The 22,155-nt window shown below is 39.5% G+C and overlaps 2 protein-coding genes across 4 annotated transcripts in view; one reads left to right on the top strand and one right to left on the bottom strand.

Annotated features, from left to right (window-relative positions):
• PSMC1 (proteasome 26S subunit, ATPase 1) overlaps nucleotides 1-22,155 on the bottom strand; it is a 1,015,066-nt gene that overhangs the window by 316,367 nt on the left and 676,544 nt on the right. The window lies entirely within an intron of this gene.
• The window catches only part of EFCAB11 (EF-hand calcium binding domain 11), a 170,643-nt gene that overhangs the window by 4,839 nt on the left and 143,649 nt on the right, over nucleotides 1-22,155 (top strand). For all 3 annotated transcript variants that reach the window (XM_050799180.1, XM_050799179.1, XM_050799181.1), the window contains exons 4-5: nucleotides 18,278-18,379; nucleotides 19,284-19,374. In XM_050799180.1, coding sequence (XP_050655137.1) covers nucleotides 18,278-18,379; nucleotides 19,284-19,374 — 193 coding nt within the window. The remainder of the gene's footprint in view (nucleotides 1-18,277; nucleotides 18,380-19,283; nucleotides 19,375-22,155) is intronic.

Consider the following 22,155-nt stretch of genomic DNA (forward strand, 5'->3'; position numbering starts at 1 on the left):
TCATGAGATCTGATGGCTTTCTAAGGGGGGATTTCCCTGCACAAGCTCTCTCTTTGCCTGCTGCCATCCATGTAAGATGTGACTTGCTCATCTTTGCCTTCTGCCATGATTGTGAGGTTTCCCCAGCCATGTGGAACTGTAAGTCCATTAAACTTCTTTCTTTTGTAAATTGCCCAGCCTTGGGTATGTCTTTATCAGTAGCGTGAAAACGGACTAATAACACTCACAAAGTAAAATTAAAAACGGAAACTAGGCTGGGTGCGGTGGCTCACGCCTGTAATCCCAGCACTTTGGGAGGCCAAGGCCGGTGGATCACCTGAAGTCAGGAGTTCGAGACCAGCCTGGCAAAGATGATGAAACCCCGTCTTTACTAAAAATACCAAAAATTAACTGGACGTGGTCGTGGGTGCTTATAATCCCAGCTGCTCGGGAGGCTGAAGCAGGAGAATCGCTTGAACCAAGGAGCTAGAGATTGCAAAGAGCCAAGATCGCAGCATTTGCACTCCACCTGGGCGCTATTGCACTCCAGCCTGGGTGACAAGAGTGAAACTCTGTCTCTAAATAAATAAATAAATAAAAACTATATAGCATTATATTTAAGCACATCTTTGTTTTGTTTCTCGTTGTCCAAAAGGTTTTGGTTGTTTTTATTTTATTTTTTAATTTTTAATTTTTGTAGGTGTATGTATAGAGAGGTGTACATGAGAAGTTTTGATGTAGGCATGTTATGTGTAATAATCACATCCTGGGAAATGGGATAACTATCCCCTTGAGCATCAACCCTTTGTGTTACAAACAGTCCAATTATACTCTTAGTTATTTTTAAATGTTTATTATTTTGACTATAGTCACCCTATTGTGCTATCAAATACTAGGTATTACTAGTCACATCATGGAGAATGGGGTATCCTTGCTATCAAGCATTTATCTTTCGTGTTACCAAAAATCCAATTATACTCTTTTGGTTATTTCTTAATGTACAATTAAGTTGTTATTGACTATAGTTACCATGCTGTACTATGAAATACTAGGTCTCATTCCTTTTTTTTTTTTTTTTTTTTTTTTAATCCATTAGCCATCCACACCTCTCCCCAACTCCCCCACTACCCTTCCCAGCCTCTGGTAACCATCCTTCCACTTTCTTTGTCCATGAGTTCAATTGTCTTGATTTGTAGATCCCAAAAGTGAGAACATGCAGTGTTTGACTTTCTGTGCCTTATTTGACCTAACATAATGACCTCCCATTTTCATCTGTGTTGTTGCAAATGACAGGATCTCATTCTTTTTTATTGCTGAGTAGTACTCCACTGTGTGTACCACATTTTCTTTATCCATTCATCTGTTGGTGACACTGAGGTTTCTTCCAAATCTTGCCTATTGTGGACAATGCTGCAACAAACAGTATATGAGAGTGCAGATATCTTCCATATGCTGATTTCCTTTCTTTTGGGTATATACCCAGCAGTGGGATTGCTGGATCATATAGTAGCTCTATTTTTAGTTTTTTGAGGAACCTCCAAATGGTTCTCCATAGTGATTGTACTAATTTACATGCCTACCAGCAGTTTATAAGAGCTCTCTTTTCTCCACATCCTTGCCAGCCTTTGCTATTGCCTGTCTTTTAGATAAAAGCCATTTTAACTGTGGTGAGATATTATTGTAGTTTTGATGGCATTTTTCTGATCAATGATATTGAGCACCTTTTACATATGCCTGTTTGCCATTTGTATCTTCTTTTGAGATTCTTTTAATTTTGATTATTTATAAATATGTTTATTACAGGGAAATTTTAAACTGTTGAAGTGCATAAAGAAAAAATATCACTCATAATTTTAACATTCAAAAAATGATACTAGGTTTTCTGACTTTTGCATCTGGATGAATGGACATGGCACCTACTGAAAAGAGAAGATGGCAGGCGGGTGGGGCCATGGGGTGGGGGCAGGGGGCGGGCAATGCTTGGGGGTAAGGGAGACTAAGAGCTCAATTTTGAATATGTTTGAGAAGTGTTAGTTTTCTATGTCCAAGCAGTCGGACTGGATGAATTTCAGAAGTAAGTTCTGGGCTGAAGAAATGTGGGAGTCATCAACCTGTAGACAGATTTTAAAATAATGAGAATGGATGAGACCACTTAGAGAGATAGAGTGGACTGAGAATGTTAAGAACTCTAGCCAGTAGAAGTCAGGTGGAAGATGAAGAAATGGCAAAGGAGATTTAGGAGTGATGGAGGGGCAAGAGGAAAATCGAGTGTTTGATCAAAAACCAAGAGAAGTAGATATTTTAATGAGGAAGGTGTGCTCAGCACTATCAAATGCTCCAGAAAGGTGAGGTGGCATAACTGATGAGTATCCTTTGCAGTTGGCCATCTGGAGGTGTTTGGTGACTTTAGCAAGAGGCATTTCAAAGTGTGGTGAGGGCAGACTGGGTTGAAGATAAGTGGAAAGTGATGGTAAAGTGTGACAATGTGAGTAGATGAGGCTTTCGTTAAGTCCAGAGTGGCAGTGGATCAAGAGATGTTTTGTTTGCTTGTGATTGTTAATATTTAAATGGAAGAATGTGTTCCCAAGCTTAGCCGAATGATCTAGTGAAGAGGAGGAAAGAAGATGAGAGAGAGGGAGGGAAGAGACCTGTTGTGTAAGGGGAGAGGATCCAGAGCATGTTGAATTGGCTTTTTAAATATTACCTTTTTTTGAATAATTTAAAACTTCCAGAAAGTTCAAAATAAATTAGTACAGAGAATAGCTTACTCTCTGTATAAGGTATACCTTTTACCCAGATTGACATTGTTAACATTTTACCCCATCTTCCTTCTCCTTTGCACTTTCTACCACTATCCCTTTCTCTTCTGTACTGAACATAACCACAGTATGCTTATCATGTTCATAAATATAGGTTGATACTGTGTTTTATCTGATTTATCATCTATATTTTGTCGGTTGATCTAATGACATCCTTAATAGTATCTTTCCTTTTTTAGTATTTTAAAAAATCATAAGTGTATCTAGGGAAAAAAAAGACACATTATGTGAATAGGAACAAAGCTAAAAATGACAGCAGTTGGCTGCTGGTGGTGACTCACACCTGTAATCCCAGCACCTTGGGAGGCCAAAGCAGGAGGATTGTTTGATGCCAGGAGTTCAAGACCAGTCTGGTCAACATAGTATGAGACTATCTCAACAAAAAAGCAAAAAAAAAAACAAACAATAGCCAGGCATGATGGCACGTGCCTATAATCTTAGCTACCTGGGAGGCTGAGGTAGGAGGATCTCTTGAGCCCAGGAGTTTGAGGTTGCGCTTAGCCATTATCACACCACAGCACCCCAGCCTGGGCGACAGAGTAAGACCTCATCTCTTAAAAAAGTTAATTAATTAATTCAAAAGAAGAAGAAAATGGGAACAAGAATAGATGGAAATAGACAAATAGAAAACAAACAATATGGTAGATTTAAATCCAGTCATTAATGTTTTAGTTAGATGTAAATGATCTCAACAGCCCCATTGAAAGGGAGATACTGTTAAATTAGATAAACGAGTACAAACTAACTCTGTGTTGCCTAGAAGCCCACTTGAAATATAAGGGCAAAAAAGATTAGAAATATATACTGTACTGAACACTAACCAAAAGAATGCCAAAGTGAGCATGTTAATATCAGATGCAGTAGACTTCAGAAGAAGGAATATTACCAGGGATAAGGACAGCCAGTTCATTAAGGGAATTAAATATTTATGCCCCTGGCTGGGTGTCATGACTCAAGCCTATAATCCCAGCACTTTGAGAGGCCAACGCAGCCAGATCACTTGAGGCCAGGAGTTTGAGACCAACCCATGATGAAACCCCGTCTTTATGAAAAAATACAAAAAAATTAGCTGAACATAATCCCAGCTACTCGGGAGGCTGAGGCACGAGAATTATTTGCCCCCGGGAGGTGGAGGTTGCAGTGAGTCCAGATTGCACCATGACCCTCCAGCCTGGGTGACAGAGCAAGACTCTGTCTCAAAAAAAAAAAAAAAAAAAAAAAAAAATCCCCTAATAATGGAAATTCAAAATACGTGAAGCAAAAAACTAATAAAACTGTAAAGAAAAATGGACAAATCCATGATCGTGGTAGGAGGCTGCAACACCCCTATCAATAATTAATGAAGCAAGTAGACATAAAATCAATAAGGATATAGGAGACGTGAACAACACTGTCAACCAGTGTGACCTAATTGTCATCTATAGAATGTTCTACCCAACAACAGCAGAATACACATTCTTTTCAAGTCTACACAGCATATTTAATAAAATTGGTCATACTCTGGGCCATTAAACATGTCAATACATTTAAAGTACAAAGTATGTTCTTTGTGATGGAGTTATATTAGAAACCAATAGCAAAGCTGTCTGGAAAAGTTGCAAATAGTTGTTCCAAATAAAAGTTTAAAAGTTCCAGATAAATAGTACACTTCTAAATAATTCATAGGTCAAAGAAAAAAATCAAAAGGGAAAAATTAGGAAGTATTGTGAATTGAATGTAAAGACCACATTTCAAATTTTGTAGGATGGATTGAAAGCAATACTTGGAAAGTGGTAGCACTAACTTTCTATGTTTGGGAAAGAATAAATGTCTCAAACTGATGACCTCAGCTTCTACCTTTAATTAATTTCCACCTTTAATTACAAAAAAGAGTAAATAAGGCCCAAAATAAGTGGAGGAAAGGAAATAGTAAAGATTGTAATGGAAATTGATGAAATTGGAAAGAGGACAAACAAAAAAAAATTAAAAGCTGATTTTGTTGAGGTAATCAATAAAAATGAGAAACTACTACCCACACTGAGCAGTGGGGGAAAAGAAAGAGATCAGGGATTACTAATATTTAGATTGAAAATCTGTTACACTTTATATACAAGTTTTAGAATCACATTTGAAGTATGACTCAGGATTATTGCTGGGAGAACATGTTCTTGATATAATCCCTAGCTTGATAGAATTGCTCCAGGTTTTAAATTTCTTGTTGAAAATTTTCACTTTCAGAATATTCAGAATAATGTTTGATGTTCCATTAGTTACAACTTCTTGATAAAGCCTTTTCTACACTTTTTTCTTAGGGTTTTTTGTGAATATTCCTATCTACAGAGAGTTTTGTTTTCCGGCAAAAGGATTTCCCATATTCTTTGCATTGATAATATTTATCTTTCTTTTTTTTTTTTTTTTTTTTTTTGAGACGGAGTCTTGCTCTGTCACCCAGGCTGGAGTGCAGTGGCCGGATCTCAGCTCACTGCAAGCTCCGCCTCCCGGGTTCACGCCATTCTCCTGCCTCAGCCTCCCGAGTAGCTGGGACTACAGGCACCCGCCACTTCGCCCGGCTAGTTTTTTGTATTTTTTAGTAGAGACGGGGTTTCACCGTATTAGTCAGGATGGTCTCGATCTCCTGACCTCATGATCCGCCCGTCTCGGCCTCCCAAAGTGCTGGGATTACAGGCTTGAGCCACCACGCCCGGCCAATATTTATCTTTCTTAAGAGTTCCCTGATATTCAGTGAGTTATTCTTTCTGGATGAAGATCTTCCGCTAGTCATTATATCGTGTTTCTCTATTATGTTACTGATATGGATTGGCTGTGTCCCCACCCAAATCTCATTTTGTAGCTCCCATAATTCCCACGTGTTGTGGGAGGGACCCGGTGGGAGATAATTGAATAATAGGGGTGGGTCTTTCCCATGCTGTTCTTGTGATAGTGAATAAGTCTCACGAGATTTGATGGTTTTAAAAAGAAGAGTTCCCCTGCACAAGCTCTCTCTTGTCTGCTGCCATTCATGTAAGACATGACTTGCTCCTCTTTGCCTTCTGATATGATTGTAGGGGCTCCCCAGCCATGTAGAACTGTAAGTCCATTAAACCTCTTTCTTTTGTAAATCATCCAGTCTTGTCTTTATCAGTAGCATGAAAAAATATTAATACAGTGACTTTTCTGATACATCAAGCGTGACTATTGCTGAAGGCACTTTAACATTCATTATTCTCATAGACTTTCTTCTGTATGTTCTCTGATTTTGAATTAAGGATTTGACTTTACACTGAATGTTTTCTTTCCTTAACTAGTTCTCTAATGTGCAGAGAGGTATGGGTTCTGGAAGAAAGAATACAGTCCCCACCTGTATTCTCCCAGCTGTACTCGTGTGTGTGTGTGTGTGTGTGTGTGTGTGTGTTTATTTGGAGAAACTCAAGACCACAAACATTCAAGAAAAGGAGTAAAATAGCCTAGCAAGAAATCACTGCTGAACTCTGATTGCTGCTAACATGCAATTTTTCTATTAGAACTGTTCCATACTGAACCAATTTCAAACCATCTGCTTTTTCTTCATTCTCTATTATTGATACAAGTCAATTTTACATGGTATTTCTCTTGAAAGAAGAGGGCTCATGTGCAGATTAAATGTTTTTTCCACATGTATTATCTCTCTTCTTAATGTTTGGATCTTGAAGAACTGAAATTGGCTGGGTGTGGTAGCTCATGCCTGTAGTCCCAGCAGTTTGGGAGGCCAAGGTGGGTGGATCACTTGAGCCCAGGAGTTTGACACCAACTAGAGCAACATGGCAAAACCCCATCTCTACAAAAATTAGCCAGGCCTGATGGTACATGCCAGTCCCAGCTACTCAGGGGGCTGAGGTAGAGGATTGCTTGAGCCCAGGAGGTTGAGACTGCAGTGAGCCGTGATCGCGCCACTGCACGCCAGCCTGGGTGACAGAGCAAGACCCTGTCTCAAAAAAAAAAAAAAAAAAAAAAAGTCTGAAATGCTGGCCTTGGCCTCCTGGCAACTATTTATTCAGGTAATCAACTTTCCAAAGTTCTTTATAATACAGCTGTGACTTGGGAATTCTCCTCTACTATCCATTGCTCTTCTTCAGAACAGGGCTCTAACACGCCATCCACAGGATTCTTTGTGCAGGGCCCAGTTGCTGCCCAGCTTGCAGGGTGAGGTCAGATTCAGCTGCTTTCAGGAAGGGGCAGAGCCCCGAAGCTAGACACCCTGCACTTTGGGTTTGGGATTATACCTAAACCTGGATGCCCAGGCCCTGCTTCCCAAGGGCTTCTAATCCTCTTGAAAAGTGGGTCATTTCAATAGAGATTTCCTTGTGAAAATTAAGAAGAGTGAAAAATTAAGTCAAAGCTACTAGAAATAACAGTAGAATGTCTGGAAGAAGTGTACATGCTGGGAGAATTTGAGGGCAGCCAGGGTGAGGAGCAGAAAGGTGCTAATGATGTTTTTAATTGCCTGTAACCTAACAAGCAAGTGAATATAAGCAAAAACTGTTGTGGCTGCTTGAAACAAGGAAATATATGAGTGGGAGAAAAAAACCAAGCCATTTGTTAAAGGAAGCAGCAGATCACAGTTGAGGTCAGTTCTGATTTACAGTCTTGCTACCTCTTTCAGAGGGTTTCATTATAACCCTCATTCTCTGTGATGCACTTCATAACTTCTCCAAGTGTATAGAATGAATAAGCTTGCAACTAGAAGAGACCTGGAAAACAGTCATATGTCCTTATTTTAAAATGAGGAACCTAGGCTTCAGAGAAGAATCACAAAATGATACAGAGGAATAATAAAATAATAAATACTTGGCAAATCCTTTTACAGTATTTATTATTATTATAATAGATAATTGCAGCAATCATTGCCTGAACAGTTATTGTGCAGATCCGTGATGAGCACATTCATCTGTAATGATTGTTATATTTAATACAACTATGATATTATGATTATCCTCTATATTAGCCCATTTTCACACTGCTCTAAAGAACTACCTGAGACTGAGTAATTTATTAAGAAAAGAGGTTTAATTGACCCACAGTTCCATAGACTTAACAGGAAACATAACTGGGGAGGCCTCAGGAAACTTACAATCAAGGCAGAAGGCAAAGGTGAAGCAAAGACCTTCTTCGCATGGTGGCAGGAGAGAGAGAGAGAGTGAATGGGAAATTGACACACACTTTCAAACAACCAGATCTGGTGAGAACAAGGGGGAAATCAGCTCCCATGATTCAATCACCTCCCACCAGGCCCCTACCCCGACAGATATTACAATTCGAGATGAGATTTGGGTAGGGTAGGGACCCACAGCCAAACCATAGTATCTTCATTATGTTTTATTATTTTAAATTATTATTTTTGAGTCAGGGTCTCTAACTCCCGGACTCAAGTGATCCTCCCACCTCAGCCTCCCAAAGTGCTGGAATTACAAGCATGAGCCACTGTGCCTGGCTGATTATCCCCATTTTATAAGTTAAAAAATTCTGGCCATTCATGGTGGTATGCACCTGTATTCCCAGCTGTGGTGGGAAGATCACTTGAGCCCAGGAGTTTGAGATCAGCCTTGGCACATTGCAAGACCATCTCTCTTAAAAAAAAAAAAAGTACTAAAAAGTTTAATAATTAAAAAAAAATAAATCCAGAAGCCTAGTGAGGTTAAGTAATTTGCCCAGAGTGGCACCACTAGCTAGTAAGTAGCCGACCAATGTGATCTGACCTCTAGCTCACCCTCTTAACCAATTGATAAGCCCTTCCTTTGATTTCTAATAGTGCCATGGGTCATATTCCTAATTGTGACAAAATTGAGGCCAGTATTCATTCCCCTAAGGAACTTTATGAATCAATGAGTTAAAGTCAGGAGTAGAATCAATACACAAAACACAAATCACCATGTTCTCTATAGTTGTTAGATGTTAATTTCAAATTTGGTTCTGGACTACCTAGCATCCAGAGCAAATAGGAAAACATGAGCAAGCACAGCTGCAGTCAAGGTCCATGCAACAAAACGCTTTTTCTAGAGAGGCGTTAAGTCCTCCTGCCCTGGGATAGTTCTTCTGTGATGTCTCATGGAGGAGAGACTGGTGAGTGGATGTCACTGTCGACAAGCTGTTCAATAAATGCAGTAGTGAATTTTGTAACGTTGTTGCTTCATCTTTTCTCAATGTAGACCAGTGTTTAATGTCAGGGCAATTCTATGAAGAGCAAAGGCTGTGTGTTCCAAGTATACAGATCTCAGATGGTCTTTATTCCAGAAAAATTGTAGACCATTCTATATAAATAACAACAGCCAAGATTTACAGGGCTTTTCTTTATGCTAAAAGCTATAAATAAGAACTGAATGAGCATTGTCCCACTGAATCCTCATACATTTGTCTCTGTGTTATTATCTCACATCTATGTAAAATATGCCTAAGGTTAAAAACCAGAAAAAAAGACTTCAGAATTTTGTTTTCACTAAGCGATTAGATTGAGCGTCTTTTCTGTTTCCTTATACTATTGCCATTTTAAATTAATGAACATATTCTACTTTGATACTTGAAAAAGCTTTCCAGGAACTTACTTTTAACCCTCAACTTTGAATGATGGAAAAATCAAAGAGATTGATTCATCATAACAGTAATTATGGACTGTGTGACTGCTATCCCGTGTAAGGTCCAATTGAAAAATAATTTGTGGATGATTAGGTTAATGGTCAGTTGGCTTGCATGCTTTTATTTATTAATATCTTATCTGGCTTGTTCTACACCAGACATTGACTATTAAAGGTATTATTTTTCTAAATTTAAATATCCTTTTTCTGGTCTTAGTTTCTGTCATAAAACACCTGCTATTATGTATGGTTTTTTATTTTGGCTTCTATGGAGCAAAGACCAAGGTATAGCAGGGATGAAGGTTTTGGTTGATTTCAGATTTCAATTGGCCTCCTAGTTCTTTTCTATAATCAGGAAATTGCATACACATTAAGGTGACCTTATCTTGATATTATAATCATAGGGGCATTTTGTGGGATCTCCTACAGATATTCACCCATCCGTGTGTTTATTTAATTACCCATTTAGAAAATGGTAAATATGTTTCATTTTTACCATTTAGAAAATGGTAAATATATGGTAAAAACTATAGAGATGGGGAAGAATGGCCGGGCGCGGTGGCTCAAGCCTGTAATCCCAGCACTTTGGGAGGCCGAGACGGGCAGATCACAAGGTCGGGAGATCGAGACCATCCTGGCTAACACGGCGAAACCCCGTCTCTACTAAAAACACAAAAAATTAGCCGGGCGAGGTGGCGGCGCCTGTGGTCCCAGCTACTCGGGAGGCTGAGGCAGGAGAATGGCGGGAACCCGGGAGGCGGAGCTTGCAGTGAGCTGAGATCCGGCCACTGCACTCCAGCCTGGGCGACAGAGGGAGACTCCGTCTCAAAAAAAAAAAAAAAAAAAAAAAAAAAAAGAGATGGGGAAGAATTAGGAGACACAGACACTGACCTAAAGACATTTTTTAAAAAATTATGTGGTCTGGGTGCGGTGACTCAAGCCTGTAATCCCAGCACTTTGGGAGGCCGAGGAAAGTGGATCACGAGGTCAGGAGTTCAAGACCAGCCTGGCCAACATGGTGAAACACCGTCTCTACTAAAAATACAAAAATTAGCTGGGCGTGGTGGCGGGTGCCTGTAATCCCAGCTACTCGGGAGGCTGAGGCAGGAGAATTGCTTGACCCTGGGAAGCGGAGGTTGCAGTGAGCCAAGATCCTGCCACTGGACTCCAGCCTGGGTGACAGAGCAAGACTCCATCTCAAAAAATATGTATATATCTTATGTGATAGGGAAGATGAAAGAAATATTGCCACTTCTTTTACCGCCAGATGTTTATTACAGGCAAGAAAACCTCTAAGAGTTCAGGAGGGCAGCACTGCCCCCTAGAGGAGGTGTGGGCCTGGAGCTGGACACGCTGAAGGATGGGTGGGATTTGAAACAGCGATGGAGCAAAGGAGAAAGGTGGTAAATGAATGCAGCGCAGGTGCCAGTTGTGTGCCCCGCCTCCTGCTCCTGTTGCTGGTGCTGTGCTCTCTGTGTAGAGTTCTTCAGAGACGCTCTTCTGTGGTGTCCACCTCAGTGCCTGAAATCTCTTCTTCCTAGGTCCCTGTTCTCTTACAAATCCCTCTCCCATCTCAGATTTGCATACCTAAATATATCAGCTGTCATGCTGTTAATGCAGTCCTCCCATTAACAGAATCCACTCTCCTTGGATTTTTACCTTTTTTTTTAACCTCTGCAACAGCAAGGAGTATAGTACATAACTATAAATGAATTGTGTCCAGCCGAGTCAGCTGACATGATGAGAGTTGGGAAGGATTAAGAACTGGTGTGCATGGAAGGAGGGATGAAGCTTTAAAGTCCAGAATAAGGTATTAAAACTTTGTGCTGTTTAACACCGAGGAACCTTTTAAGCTTTATGAGCAGGAGATTTATATAATAAAAAAGTAACAATTCCTGCCTGGGTTTGACAGAAGTAAGATTTAATTGGTTCAGATTTGTCTATTCTACTGTAACTGGTTTTTGTTTTTTTGTTTTTGTTGTTGTTGTTGTTTTGTTTTTTGAAATGGAGTTTCGCTCTTGTTGCCCAGGCTGGAGTGCAGTGGCGCGGTCTTGGCTCACTGCAACCTCTGTCTCCCAGGTTCAAATCTGGAGGTGAACATGTGATTCTCCTGCCTCAGCCTTCGGAGTAGCTGGGATTACAGGTGCGGCACCACCACACCTGGCTAATTTTTGTATTTTTAGTAGAGACGAGGTTTCACCATGTTGGCCAGGCTGGTCTTTAACTCCTGACCTTGGGTAGTCTGCCGGCCTCGGACTCCCAAACTGCTGGGATTACAGACATGAGCCATCACACCTGGCCTCTAACTGTTTTTACTCATTTTCCCTCCAATTATATAGTAAAACTTGATTTCTTCCATTAAGGTAGATTATTTTCTCTTTATTTCCTTACGCTTCTGTAGTAAACTGGAAGAAAATATTGTCCTCTGAATTCATTTATCATAGGTGACAACTCACTATTTTTGAAGTCACTTTCGCCTACCATCCTTTCAGTCTTTCTGTGTGAACACATTATATCCTTCCCCCACCTCTTCACCGTCATGGCCCCTAAAAGTCATAATCTGAATTTTGTGTCTCAAACTAGAGAAGGTTTGTATTATCCCTTTTGAAAGACTGCTTCATCCTTTTAAACCCTAATTTTTAAGCATTTTTTAACTCCTAGAAAAATCAATATGTGGCACAATGAACATGAACCCTTCCTTTCTACTAAATCTAGGACCAGGCTTACAGCCCAAATAACTTGCCATTTTTATTGTTTTCTCCTTCACTCTCCCCAGGTTTATTGCAGTTTCTAATTTGAGCTCACTATGATAGCCAGATGCTAGACTCCTTCATTTTCAAGAGGATTTCTCTGTGTGCACTGACCCTGAAGCTTAGAACTGTGAACCACAAAAAGCTATACGTAATGAAACTTTCAAGTAAAAAATTTATGTGGTTTTGTTAAGACTTTTTGAATATATCTTCCCCTGTGGTGAAAGATGATTACCCTCCTAAGAAACTGCTTAAAAACAAACAAGTAGAAAAAAATAACCTTTCTAGTCTCTCTCTGACATATATATGTCATATATGTGACGTATGTCATATGACATATATGTGTGACATATATGTCAGAGAGAGACTAGAAAGGTTATTTTTTTCTACTTGTTTGTTTTTAAGCAGTTTCTTAGGAGGGTAATCATCTTTCACCACAGGGGAAGATATATTCAAAAAGTCTAACAAAACTATATGAATTTTTTACTTGAAAGTTCCATTACGTATAGCTTTTTGTATATATATATGTGTGTGTGTGTGTGTATATATATATATCACATTTATTAAGTAGTTTGGAAACTAAAAAATATGTACATGTCGGCAGGGCACAGTGGTTCATTCCTGTAATCCCAGCACTTTATGAGGCTGAGGTGGACAGATCATGAAGTCAGGAGTTTGAGACCAGCCTGGCCAATATGGTGAAACCCCATCTCTACTAAAAATACAAAAATTAGCCAGGTGTGGTGGCATGCACCTGTAATCCCATCTACTTGGGAGGCTGAGGCAGTAGAATCACTTGAACCCAGGAGGCGGAGATTGCAGTGAGTTGAGACTGCACCATTGCACTCCAGCCTGGCAACAGAGTGAGACTCCGTCTCAAATATATATATATATATGTATATATGTGTGTATATGTGTGTATATATATGTTATAGAACATGAAGAGAGTCCATTTTGCCAAGGATTGTTTATAAAATGGAAGGAGATGTTTTCCAGTTGCACAAAAAAATGCATGGACTTGCAGAGTCAGGAAGGATTTGTAAAGATCATTGGTCCCTCACGCCTGTAATCCCAGCATTTTGGGAGGCTGAGGTGGGCGGATCACAGGGTCATGAGATCGAGATCATCCTGGCTAACACGGTAAAACCCCATCTCTACTAAAAATACAAAAAATTAAGTGGGCTTGGTGGCAGGCGCCTGTAGTCCCAGCTACTCAGGAGGCTGAGGCAGGAGAATGGCGTGAACCTGGGAGGCAGAGCTTGCAGCGAGCTGAGATTGGGCCACTGCACTCTAGCCTGGGTGACAGAGGGAAACTCCGTCTCAAAAAAAAAAAAAAAAAAAAATCATTGGTCCAGTGGTCTTTAAACCATGATCCTCAATCCTAGATTCTTTGGGGACACATCCAAAAGACACTGCTGGATAGGGAAGAATGGGAAGGCCACCCACTTCAAACCAAGTAGTTCTGCCTTCATCTCCTCTACAGATGAGGCTTTCCATTTTCATATAAAGAAAAACCTTTCCTACAGCTTAAAAAAAAATAAAGTTTGCCAACTATTGATAGAGTCCAATGACCCAGGCAATTTCTGAATACCTTCTGCAGACATATTAACAATAAACATAGATAAACACAGAGACCTGTGTGGTTCCTAACGTTGTGATGGTAATTTGTAACCACAGTAAAGTATGTTTAAGTAACTGTTAGTAGTGAAATGGTGTATACAAAAGACTTAACATTGTATATGAAATTAGAATTTTCTGAACATATTCTTCCTCTGGAGGCGGGGTGGGAGGGGACACAGGTAATACATTTCTTATTGGGTATGAAATCTGATGTCAGTAGAATTACTGAAAGCCTTTGTGAAGTGGTAATTTTAGGTGTGAATGTTGTGACAGCAGGTGGAGCTAGTAGTAGGAACTCTATTTCTAGGCTATTTAGAGAGCTAGGTGTATACAGCTTACATTAGTGTGTTTTCATTGTGGAGCTTCAGGAATAGCATGTTATTATGTATTGGCTTTGGAAAGTGATCATATTACTACAACATGAGAGCTGAGCTGAACAAAAAAATTCCTCTGTGGTTTTTAGAAAAGGGGCTTGTATTTGGATAAATGTTGCCTTGGAAGACTAAGACAATTAAGGGCATAGAAGGGAGGGGAAATGTTCACACGATATATGCTTGATGAGTTTAACCCCTAGAATATGGACTTTAAGAAATAAAGTATATGATTTTGTGGGAAAATAGTGTGAAAGAAATTGATTACACATATGGAGTAATTGGTGTTATTGGATGGCTTTTCCTTTTAAGTGGTAATAAGCATACAGTTTAAATCCACATACATTTTCTCCTAGTAAAAGCTAAAGAACATTTGTTTTTATCCTACAAAATTGTGAAATAAAGACCTGAATACTTCATAGCTCCAAATACTTGTGAGTTATCTGAATAAGTAATATAAAAGGTATCACCACTCAGGTCCTTTTTTTTCCTTATGAATTACACAGTGAACTATGGAATTGTGCTTTTTTCCCTTTATCACTTCTCTAAGTCAAATGCAATGATAAGAGCAAATATTATGAATGTAGTTGTCTCTGGATTTTGTTTGGTTTTTACTATATCATATGTTTTAAGAAATGGGAGTTTCCGAAGTGACAGTTTATTTTGCTGGCTATGTGAATAGAAAGAGACCTACTTTTTGGCATTCATTTACAAAGTTATAAGATCATTTAAAACATGGGTCTTTTTGTTTTTTGTTTTTTTTCCTGTTTTGAGACAGTCTTGCTCTGTCATCCAGGCTGGAGTGCAGTGGCACGATTGCGGCTCGCCGCAACCACCAACTCCTGGGTTCAGGCTATTCTTATGCCTCAGCCCCACTCCGAGTAGCTGGGATTACAGGTGCATGCCGCCACACCTGGCTAATTTTTGTATTTTTAGTAGAGGCAGGTTTTGCCATGTTGGCCAGGCTGGTCTCAAACTCCTGACCTCAGGTGATTTGCCTGCCTCAGCCTCCCAAATTACTGGGATTACAGGTGTGAGCCACCGCACCTGGCTAATTTTTGTATTTTTAGTAGAGACAGATTTGCCATGTTGGCCATGCTGGTCTGGAACTCCTGACCTCAACCTCTCTGCCCACCTTTGCCTCCCAAAGTGTTGGGATTATAGGCATGAGCCACCACACCTGGTCTAAAACACACATTTTAAGCCTGGCATGGTGGCATATGCCTTTAGTTCCAGCTACTGGGGAGACTGAAGTGGAGGATAACTTGAGGCTAGGATTTTGAGGCTGCAGTGCGCTGTGGCCATGCCTGTGACTAGCCTCTGCACTCCAGCCTGGGCAACGGAGCGAGACCATGTCTCTAGGAAAAAAAAAAAAAACCCACACACATTTTAATGCTTTTTGCTAAAACTCTAAACAACATCTTCTTGTTTATTATTCATTGAACGTTACTTACTCAGCAAACATGTAATGAATGCCTACTGTCTGCTAGGCATTATGTTAAACGTGGGATAAAATTTTGAACACTATACACTGCTTTCCCTCAGCAGGTCTCAGGCAGACATGTGGCCAAATAATTACCATAGATCCTAATCACTTTTATGATTGCATGATGAACAGAGCGCTGTTGGGTCACAGAAAGAGGACTCAGCTGAGAGAAATCAGAGACACATTCAAATAGGAGATGAGGCCTGGGTTGCATCTGGAAGGAGATGTAAACATTCCCTAGGAGAAACAAGGAGAAAGTGCATTATTCCAGGCAGTGTGTTTTATACATGCAAAGGTGTGGAGTGTGAAAGGGCCTCTTGGCTTGGGGAAGCACCAGGAAGTTGACTAGGAAGTCTTGAGAGGTAGACTGGGGTACGTTTCTGAAGGGTCTCCAAGGACATGCCATTATCAGTAAATACATTATTCAAGAATTTCAGCTACTCTAGATGCTACTTAATTGACTAGATTTTGGTGTTTTTGAAGCTAAAGTTATGGATATGACCTGATGGGCACATGGCATGGCTAGACTTCAATTTTAACCTCAGCTAGCAATTTGGCATATGGTCTCTGTCACAGGGGTGATTAGATAAGAATGGAGCTGCATCAATATGTATCCCCACAACTACAGAAAAAAAATGCTACATATGCTAATTTGCTATAGTACATACGATTGAGCACCTGCCAGGCACTCTGGTATGTGAGGGAGATATGCCCTGTTGCCTAGAAGACAGCCGGCCACCTCCTGAACTTCTCCTCTTGGTTGTCTCCAGAGCGCTAAACACTTCACACAGCTGAATGGCAACTCCTCATCTTGCCCCAATTTTGCTCTTCTCCCAGACATTCTCCTCTCTTTAAGTAGCTCTTCAAGCCACAATCTATGGGATATTCTTGACGTCTCCTTCTTTATCACCCGCCACATCTAGTTCTTCATCAAGCTATGTTATTTAGATTCTAAAATATATCTGGAAACCTTCCACTCCTCTCATCCCCACTGCCAGCAACCCTGGCAACCACATCTCTTGCCAGTAGGCTCCTAACTGGTCTCTCTTTCTACATTTTTGCTCCCCCACCTCAGTCCCTTTATCAAGATAATGGCCAGAAAGATATTTCAAAACACATCATATAACTTCCCAATTCAAACCTTCTGTTGACTTCCTATTGCAGCTTAAATAAAACCCAAATTATTTACTGTGGTCCACAAGAGTCTGTGAGTTCTGGCCCCTGCTGCTCTCCCCAACCTCATCTTGTATCACTTCTCTCTGGCTCACTTTGTTCTAACCACAGCAGCCTGTTTTCATTTTCCCACCTTGCCACCCGACGGCCTCGGCACAGGCTGTTCCTACTGCCAGCAATGCTCTTCCTCCCAATACTAGGTCATTGGTATTGTCTCATGGTTTAGGTCTTGGCTTAAATATCTCCTCCCTGAAGGGATCTCTCCTTCACCAGAGTCTACTCTACATGAGGATTCCTGGGAATCTTTTTCACAACCTCCTGTCTTTCCCCTCATTGCCCATGCCAGAGTTTGCATTGAGGTGTGTGTTTGAAAAATTGACTGCCTTCCCCACCAGATGAGTAGCTCCCTTGGGACTAGAATCACGTATATTCTCTTTTTCCCTCTATTTCCAAAGCTTAATACAGTGCCTGGACCACAGTAGGTCCTAAAATGTTATAAAGGAATCATTGAAGAACAGAAAGACATTTTTTTTCCGTTTTAAATCTTTAAATATAAATAAAGATGTAGGAAATTAAGAAAATCATTTCTACATTTTTTAAAATGATTGGAACTATTTTACAAAAGGTATACAGCTTAGTATTACCTCACTAAAAGAAAAAAATGTGCATGTGGTTATTGTATGATTAGAGGCTATTTTTAAAACAGAGTGATAATGTTATTTTATGGAAATTTTGAGTTATAAAAATGAACCACTCTTTTTATATATGTAGAGCTCAGTTCACTAAAATGTTTAAATTCTTGGCTTTGCTCTTTAAACCTACTACAAAGATCACATTAGAATTCATTTTAATAGACATTGTAAGCACAGTATCCAATCTCATTTTATCATGCTGGGCTCTTTTATTATGAGAGTGGCAGGAAGCTGAGCCTGAGGCTGCTCCACACGTTGTGGGGTGTATCCAGGGCTGGGGATGGTGCCAGCTCTATTGTTTATGTAATATTCTCTCCACCTTTATCTGTGGTGTGCAATTGGTATTGACTTTTAAGAAACTACTTCTCTGACCCGATCTCCCAGTTGGAAAAAAACCTGCCATAGTGACATCTGGCTAGGAAAAAAGGGATCAAAGAAGCATAAGGAAAGAAAAATTATGAGACCTTGTTTAATAAGTAGTTTCCTGCTTATTAGATCTGTTGCAGGGAAGAGTGTTACACTTTTTTCAAGGTCACCATTTCTTTACCCCTGGAAAAAGCTCAGTGAACCCTAAAAGTGTCTTGCATTTTCACTATTGATTTCTAGTGTTGGGTCTGTTAAATGTTAGCATTTAGCAAAATGCCTTTTTTGGTCTTCAGGAAACTTTACAGATCTTGAGTAAATACCACAATTAAGATAAAATTAGATAATTTGTGATATTTATTACTGTTCATTTCTGTTTAATTTTTTCTTAAAGAGAAAGACAGTAACCTTTGACAAATTGTTCTTTCCCCAACTTTCAGGTATATTACTCGAGGGGTTTTTAAATATTGTCAGGAAAAAGAAGGAAGCTCAACGGTATCGGAATGAAGTAAGACACATCTTCACAGCCTTTGACACATACTGTAAGTGTCTCTAACGTGTTTTGATGTAAAAAAAAAAAATTGCTATTAAGGGATTGAGCATAGGATTATATACCCAGTAAATCAAATATATAATATACTTGGAAGATTATATTACTGTATTCGTTAGATGTTACCTTAGGTATTGGTGCACATTTTTTTCTCCATCGTGATTTTAAATTCTTGACATTTACCGCGGATGAAGTGGTATTTACAGTTATATGGTTGTGTTAATATATTGTACCTTGATTGTCATGGGGACCGCAAAAGGACTGGCCATGGGGGATATAGGCCATGAGCCACCTATGGAGGTGTGGGAGACTGTGTGACTTCTTCATCAACTCTTGGTCTGACCTACATATGATTGATGGAATTGTTTTCCCACATAGGGTGTGGCTGAGAGGGGTGGGTGGCTGTAGACCCCCTAGGCCCCACAGATCATACACAGAGTGAAAAGACTCATGGCGTCCAGGTTCAATGTCTTGACTGCTGTTATGGTTTCCTTCTAAATATTAATATTTCATGATTCTAATACCAAGCAAAGGAAAAGACATGAATTTTGAAGACTGCCTTGTTTTGGTAACTCACAAAGACTCAAAGTCTAACACCACTGTTACAGTGCATGTCTCCGTATAGTGCTATCCCGGGGACTGAGAGAATCGGCAAAATGATAGGGCCAGAAGTGACCTTCAAGATCAGCTGGGACTGCACTGAAGGAAAGTATTATTAGAATCTCAAATTATTCCAATGAGACTATCTCAGATTACCTTATATGTGAAACCAACCATAAACTATTGCTTTTCTCCTAGTAATATGTTAAAGTAAGTTTTTCACAAATGTTATGGCTGAAGTAACAGTTGATAGGTCTTATCAAAGTAAGTGAATATTTTTTATTGTTTTCAAATAGATCGTGGATTTTTAACTTTGGAAGATTTCAAAAAAGCATTTAGGCAGGTGGCTCCCAAGTTACCAGAAAGGACTGTTCTTGAAGTATTCAGGTGAGGCATCAAAATCCTTCTGTACACCATCCTCTTTTGATTTACCATTTGCTTTTACATGTTTTTGATTTTATGGAAAGCACTTATTTATTCTGATTTTTCAGTCAGGAACATTTGTCTCTTGCAGCATAGTGTCATGATCCAGGAGGGAAATCTATAGTTAACTATGGGTCCTTCCACACCCGTGACAGTGGACTGTAAAGTCGGGGGAGCGCTTACACACCAGGCAGGTGCATACAAGCATTTATGAGTAGCGGCAGGAGAGGAATAGGAAGAAAGAATAACTTCTTCAGATACTTACGTGTGACCCAAGGGAAAATGAAGCTTTAGTAATATTTAGCATGGACGCTGGTGTCCTCACATGGTCTGCATTTCAGATGAACACAGGTTACATGTGATTCTTGAGTTGTCTGGAGAGAACGGTTGGAGTTGCCTGATGGTAGCCCCCTCATTCCCTTGCTTTCAAAGCCACTGACACATGTTGCTGTTCACACATACCTGATAAAGCGGATTTAAAGATTATATTATGTGGTTCTTATGAACGAATCCTGACAAAATGGACAAGTGGCTTAAAAGCAGTTTCTGTTAGGAAACTGCAGATTGAAGGTAATATTAATAGTGCAAACACATGCTGATGTGAGAACACAGCAGAGCTCTCTCTTCTCTGACTCCCAGCATGAGCTCTTCATCAACCCTGTTAACAGGTGTATTCATTAGCGTTCAGCACACTAATGAGAGCCAGAAAACCCAAAAGAACGGAAACTCAGAAAATACAGAAATTCATTTCTCTGTCATATAAACATTGGCAAACCAGGGATGAATGTTGACCATACAGTCGGGAAGGATCCAGATTGCCCGTTTTCTTGTTGCTCTGGCTGTATCAACACCTGGCTTCTCCCTCTTGCTCCAAGATGGTTGCTTAAGTTTCAGCAGTCAAATCTGAATTCCAGCTGGTTAGGAGAAAAAGAAAGCAGAAGGTATACACTCCTTTTCAGGACATATATTTTTTCCACTTACAACCCAGTGACCAAAACTTAGTTCCAAGGTCATGCACAGCTGCAAGGGGGAAGAGTTTTGGAAAAGGTAGTCTTTGCTCTGGGCAATGATGTGCCCATGAATAGAGGTTTTGATACCAAGGAAGAGGGAGAGAGAATGGATATTGGGGGACATCTCGCAGATGTTCCCATTTGGGATAAAAGTAACTTAATGAAATACGACCAGAGCCAGCCCTTCTCAATAGAAATTATTAAATAAGTTATTTGAATGAAGATTTGCAGTCATTATCATTAACAGTGACATATATGAAATTCATTTGCTGTATCGTTGACAAGCAAGCTACTAAGCAAGCTATTGAAGAAGAGCAAAGAAGTTAAAGCCAGATGCATACAAAATGCTTATAGGAAAATATTACTTAGTTGATTTTGTAAAAGCAAATCCTTTAAAATGTAGCATCTTTGTATTTTGTGATGAGATAGGTAATGAATATCAGTATACTTCTACCATACAAAAGTTGTTTTTAACAAAGGAACTAAAAATTGATACTCATTTTCTTTTTACAAAAAGACAAGTTGTCCAAATTTGATGAACTTTTTGTGTTAAATGGTTTTAGTAGATACTACCTTATATAGATTTTTGAAAAATATATTTAAATGTAGCCATTCAGGCAATGTTTTAATGATGAATGAGAAAATAACACCTTCTTAGAAGAAAAGCTGTGCTATAGGGAGAACATTTTTGAAATAGATGTTTCAAAATGTTACTTTATTTTAAAACATAATGTATGTCACCTATTAAAATTCATATCTTCATGTTTGGTATGTTTAAAATGGAATGTCCTGGCCAGGCATGGTGGCTCATACCTGTAATCCCCGCACTTTGGGAGGCCAAGGTGGGTGGATCACTTGAGGTCAGGAATTCGAGACCAGCCTGGCCAACATGGCGAAACCCCATCTGTACTAAAAAGACAAAAATTAGCTGGGTATGGTAGCACGTGCTGTAGTCCCAGCTACTCGGGAAGCTGAGGCAGGAGAATCACTTGAACCTGGGATGTGGAGGTTGCAGTGAGCTGAGATCACACCACTGCACTCCAGCCTGGGTGACAGAGTGAGACTCCGTCTCAAAAAAAAAAAAAAAATCTACAAAGTTGGTGATTTTAGCACACAATTATTAAAAACAGAAATTTGGCCTGGTGTGGTGGTTCAATCCTAGCACTTTAGGAGGCCAAAGCAGGAGGATTACTTGAGGCCAAGAGTTCAAGACCAGCCTGGGCAACATAGACCCAATCTCTACACAAAATACAAAAATTAGCCAGGTGTGTTGGCATATACCTGTAGTCCTAGCTACTAGCTACTTGGGAGGCTGAGATGGGAAGATCTCTTGAGCCCAGAAGTTTGAGGCTGCAGTGAGCCATGGTTGCACCACTACACCCCAGCCTGGGCAACAGAGCAAGACCCTATCTCTTAAAAAAAAATGTGTATATACATATATATATATGTATTTGTCCATCTTTCCATGGGTTACAGTATATCTTGAAAATGTATTAAAGCTATTGAATTATATATAAAATTATATATATTGAATTATATATGTAATATATAATTATGATTGGAATTATATATATTAATGTATATAATTGTATATATGTAATATATAATTGATTATAGATATTTAAGTATATATAATATGTAATATATAATTATTTAATTATATATAATCTATAACTATTTAATTGCATTTAATATATATGCAATATATAATTATATAATTGATATAATTGTATAT

Source organism: Macaca thibetana, chromosome 7, assembly GCF_024542745.1.
Source record: "Macaca thibetana thibetana isolate TM-01 chromosome 7, ASM2454274v1, whole genome shotgun sequence".
In the NCBI taxonomy this organism is placed as follows: Eukaryota; Metazoa; Chordata; class Mammalia; order Primates; family Cercopithecidae; genus Macaca; species Macaca thibetana.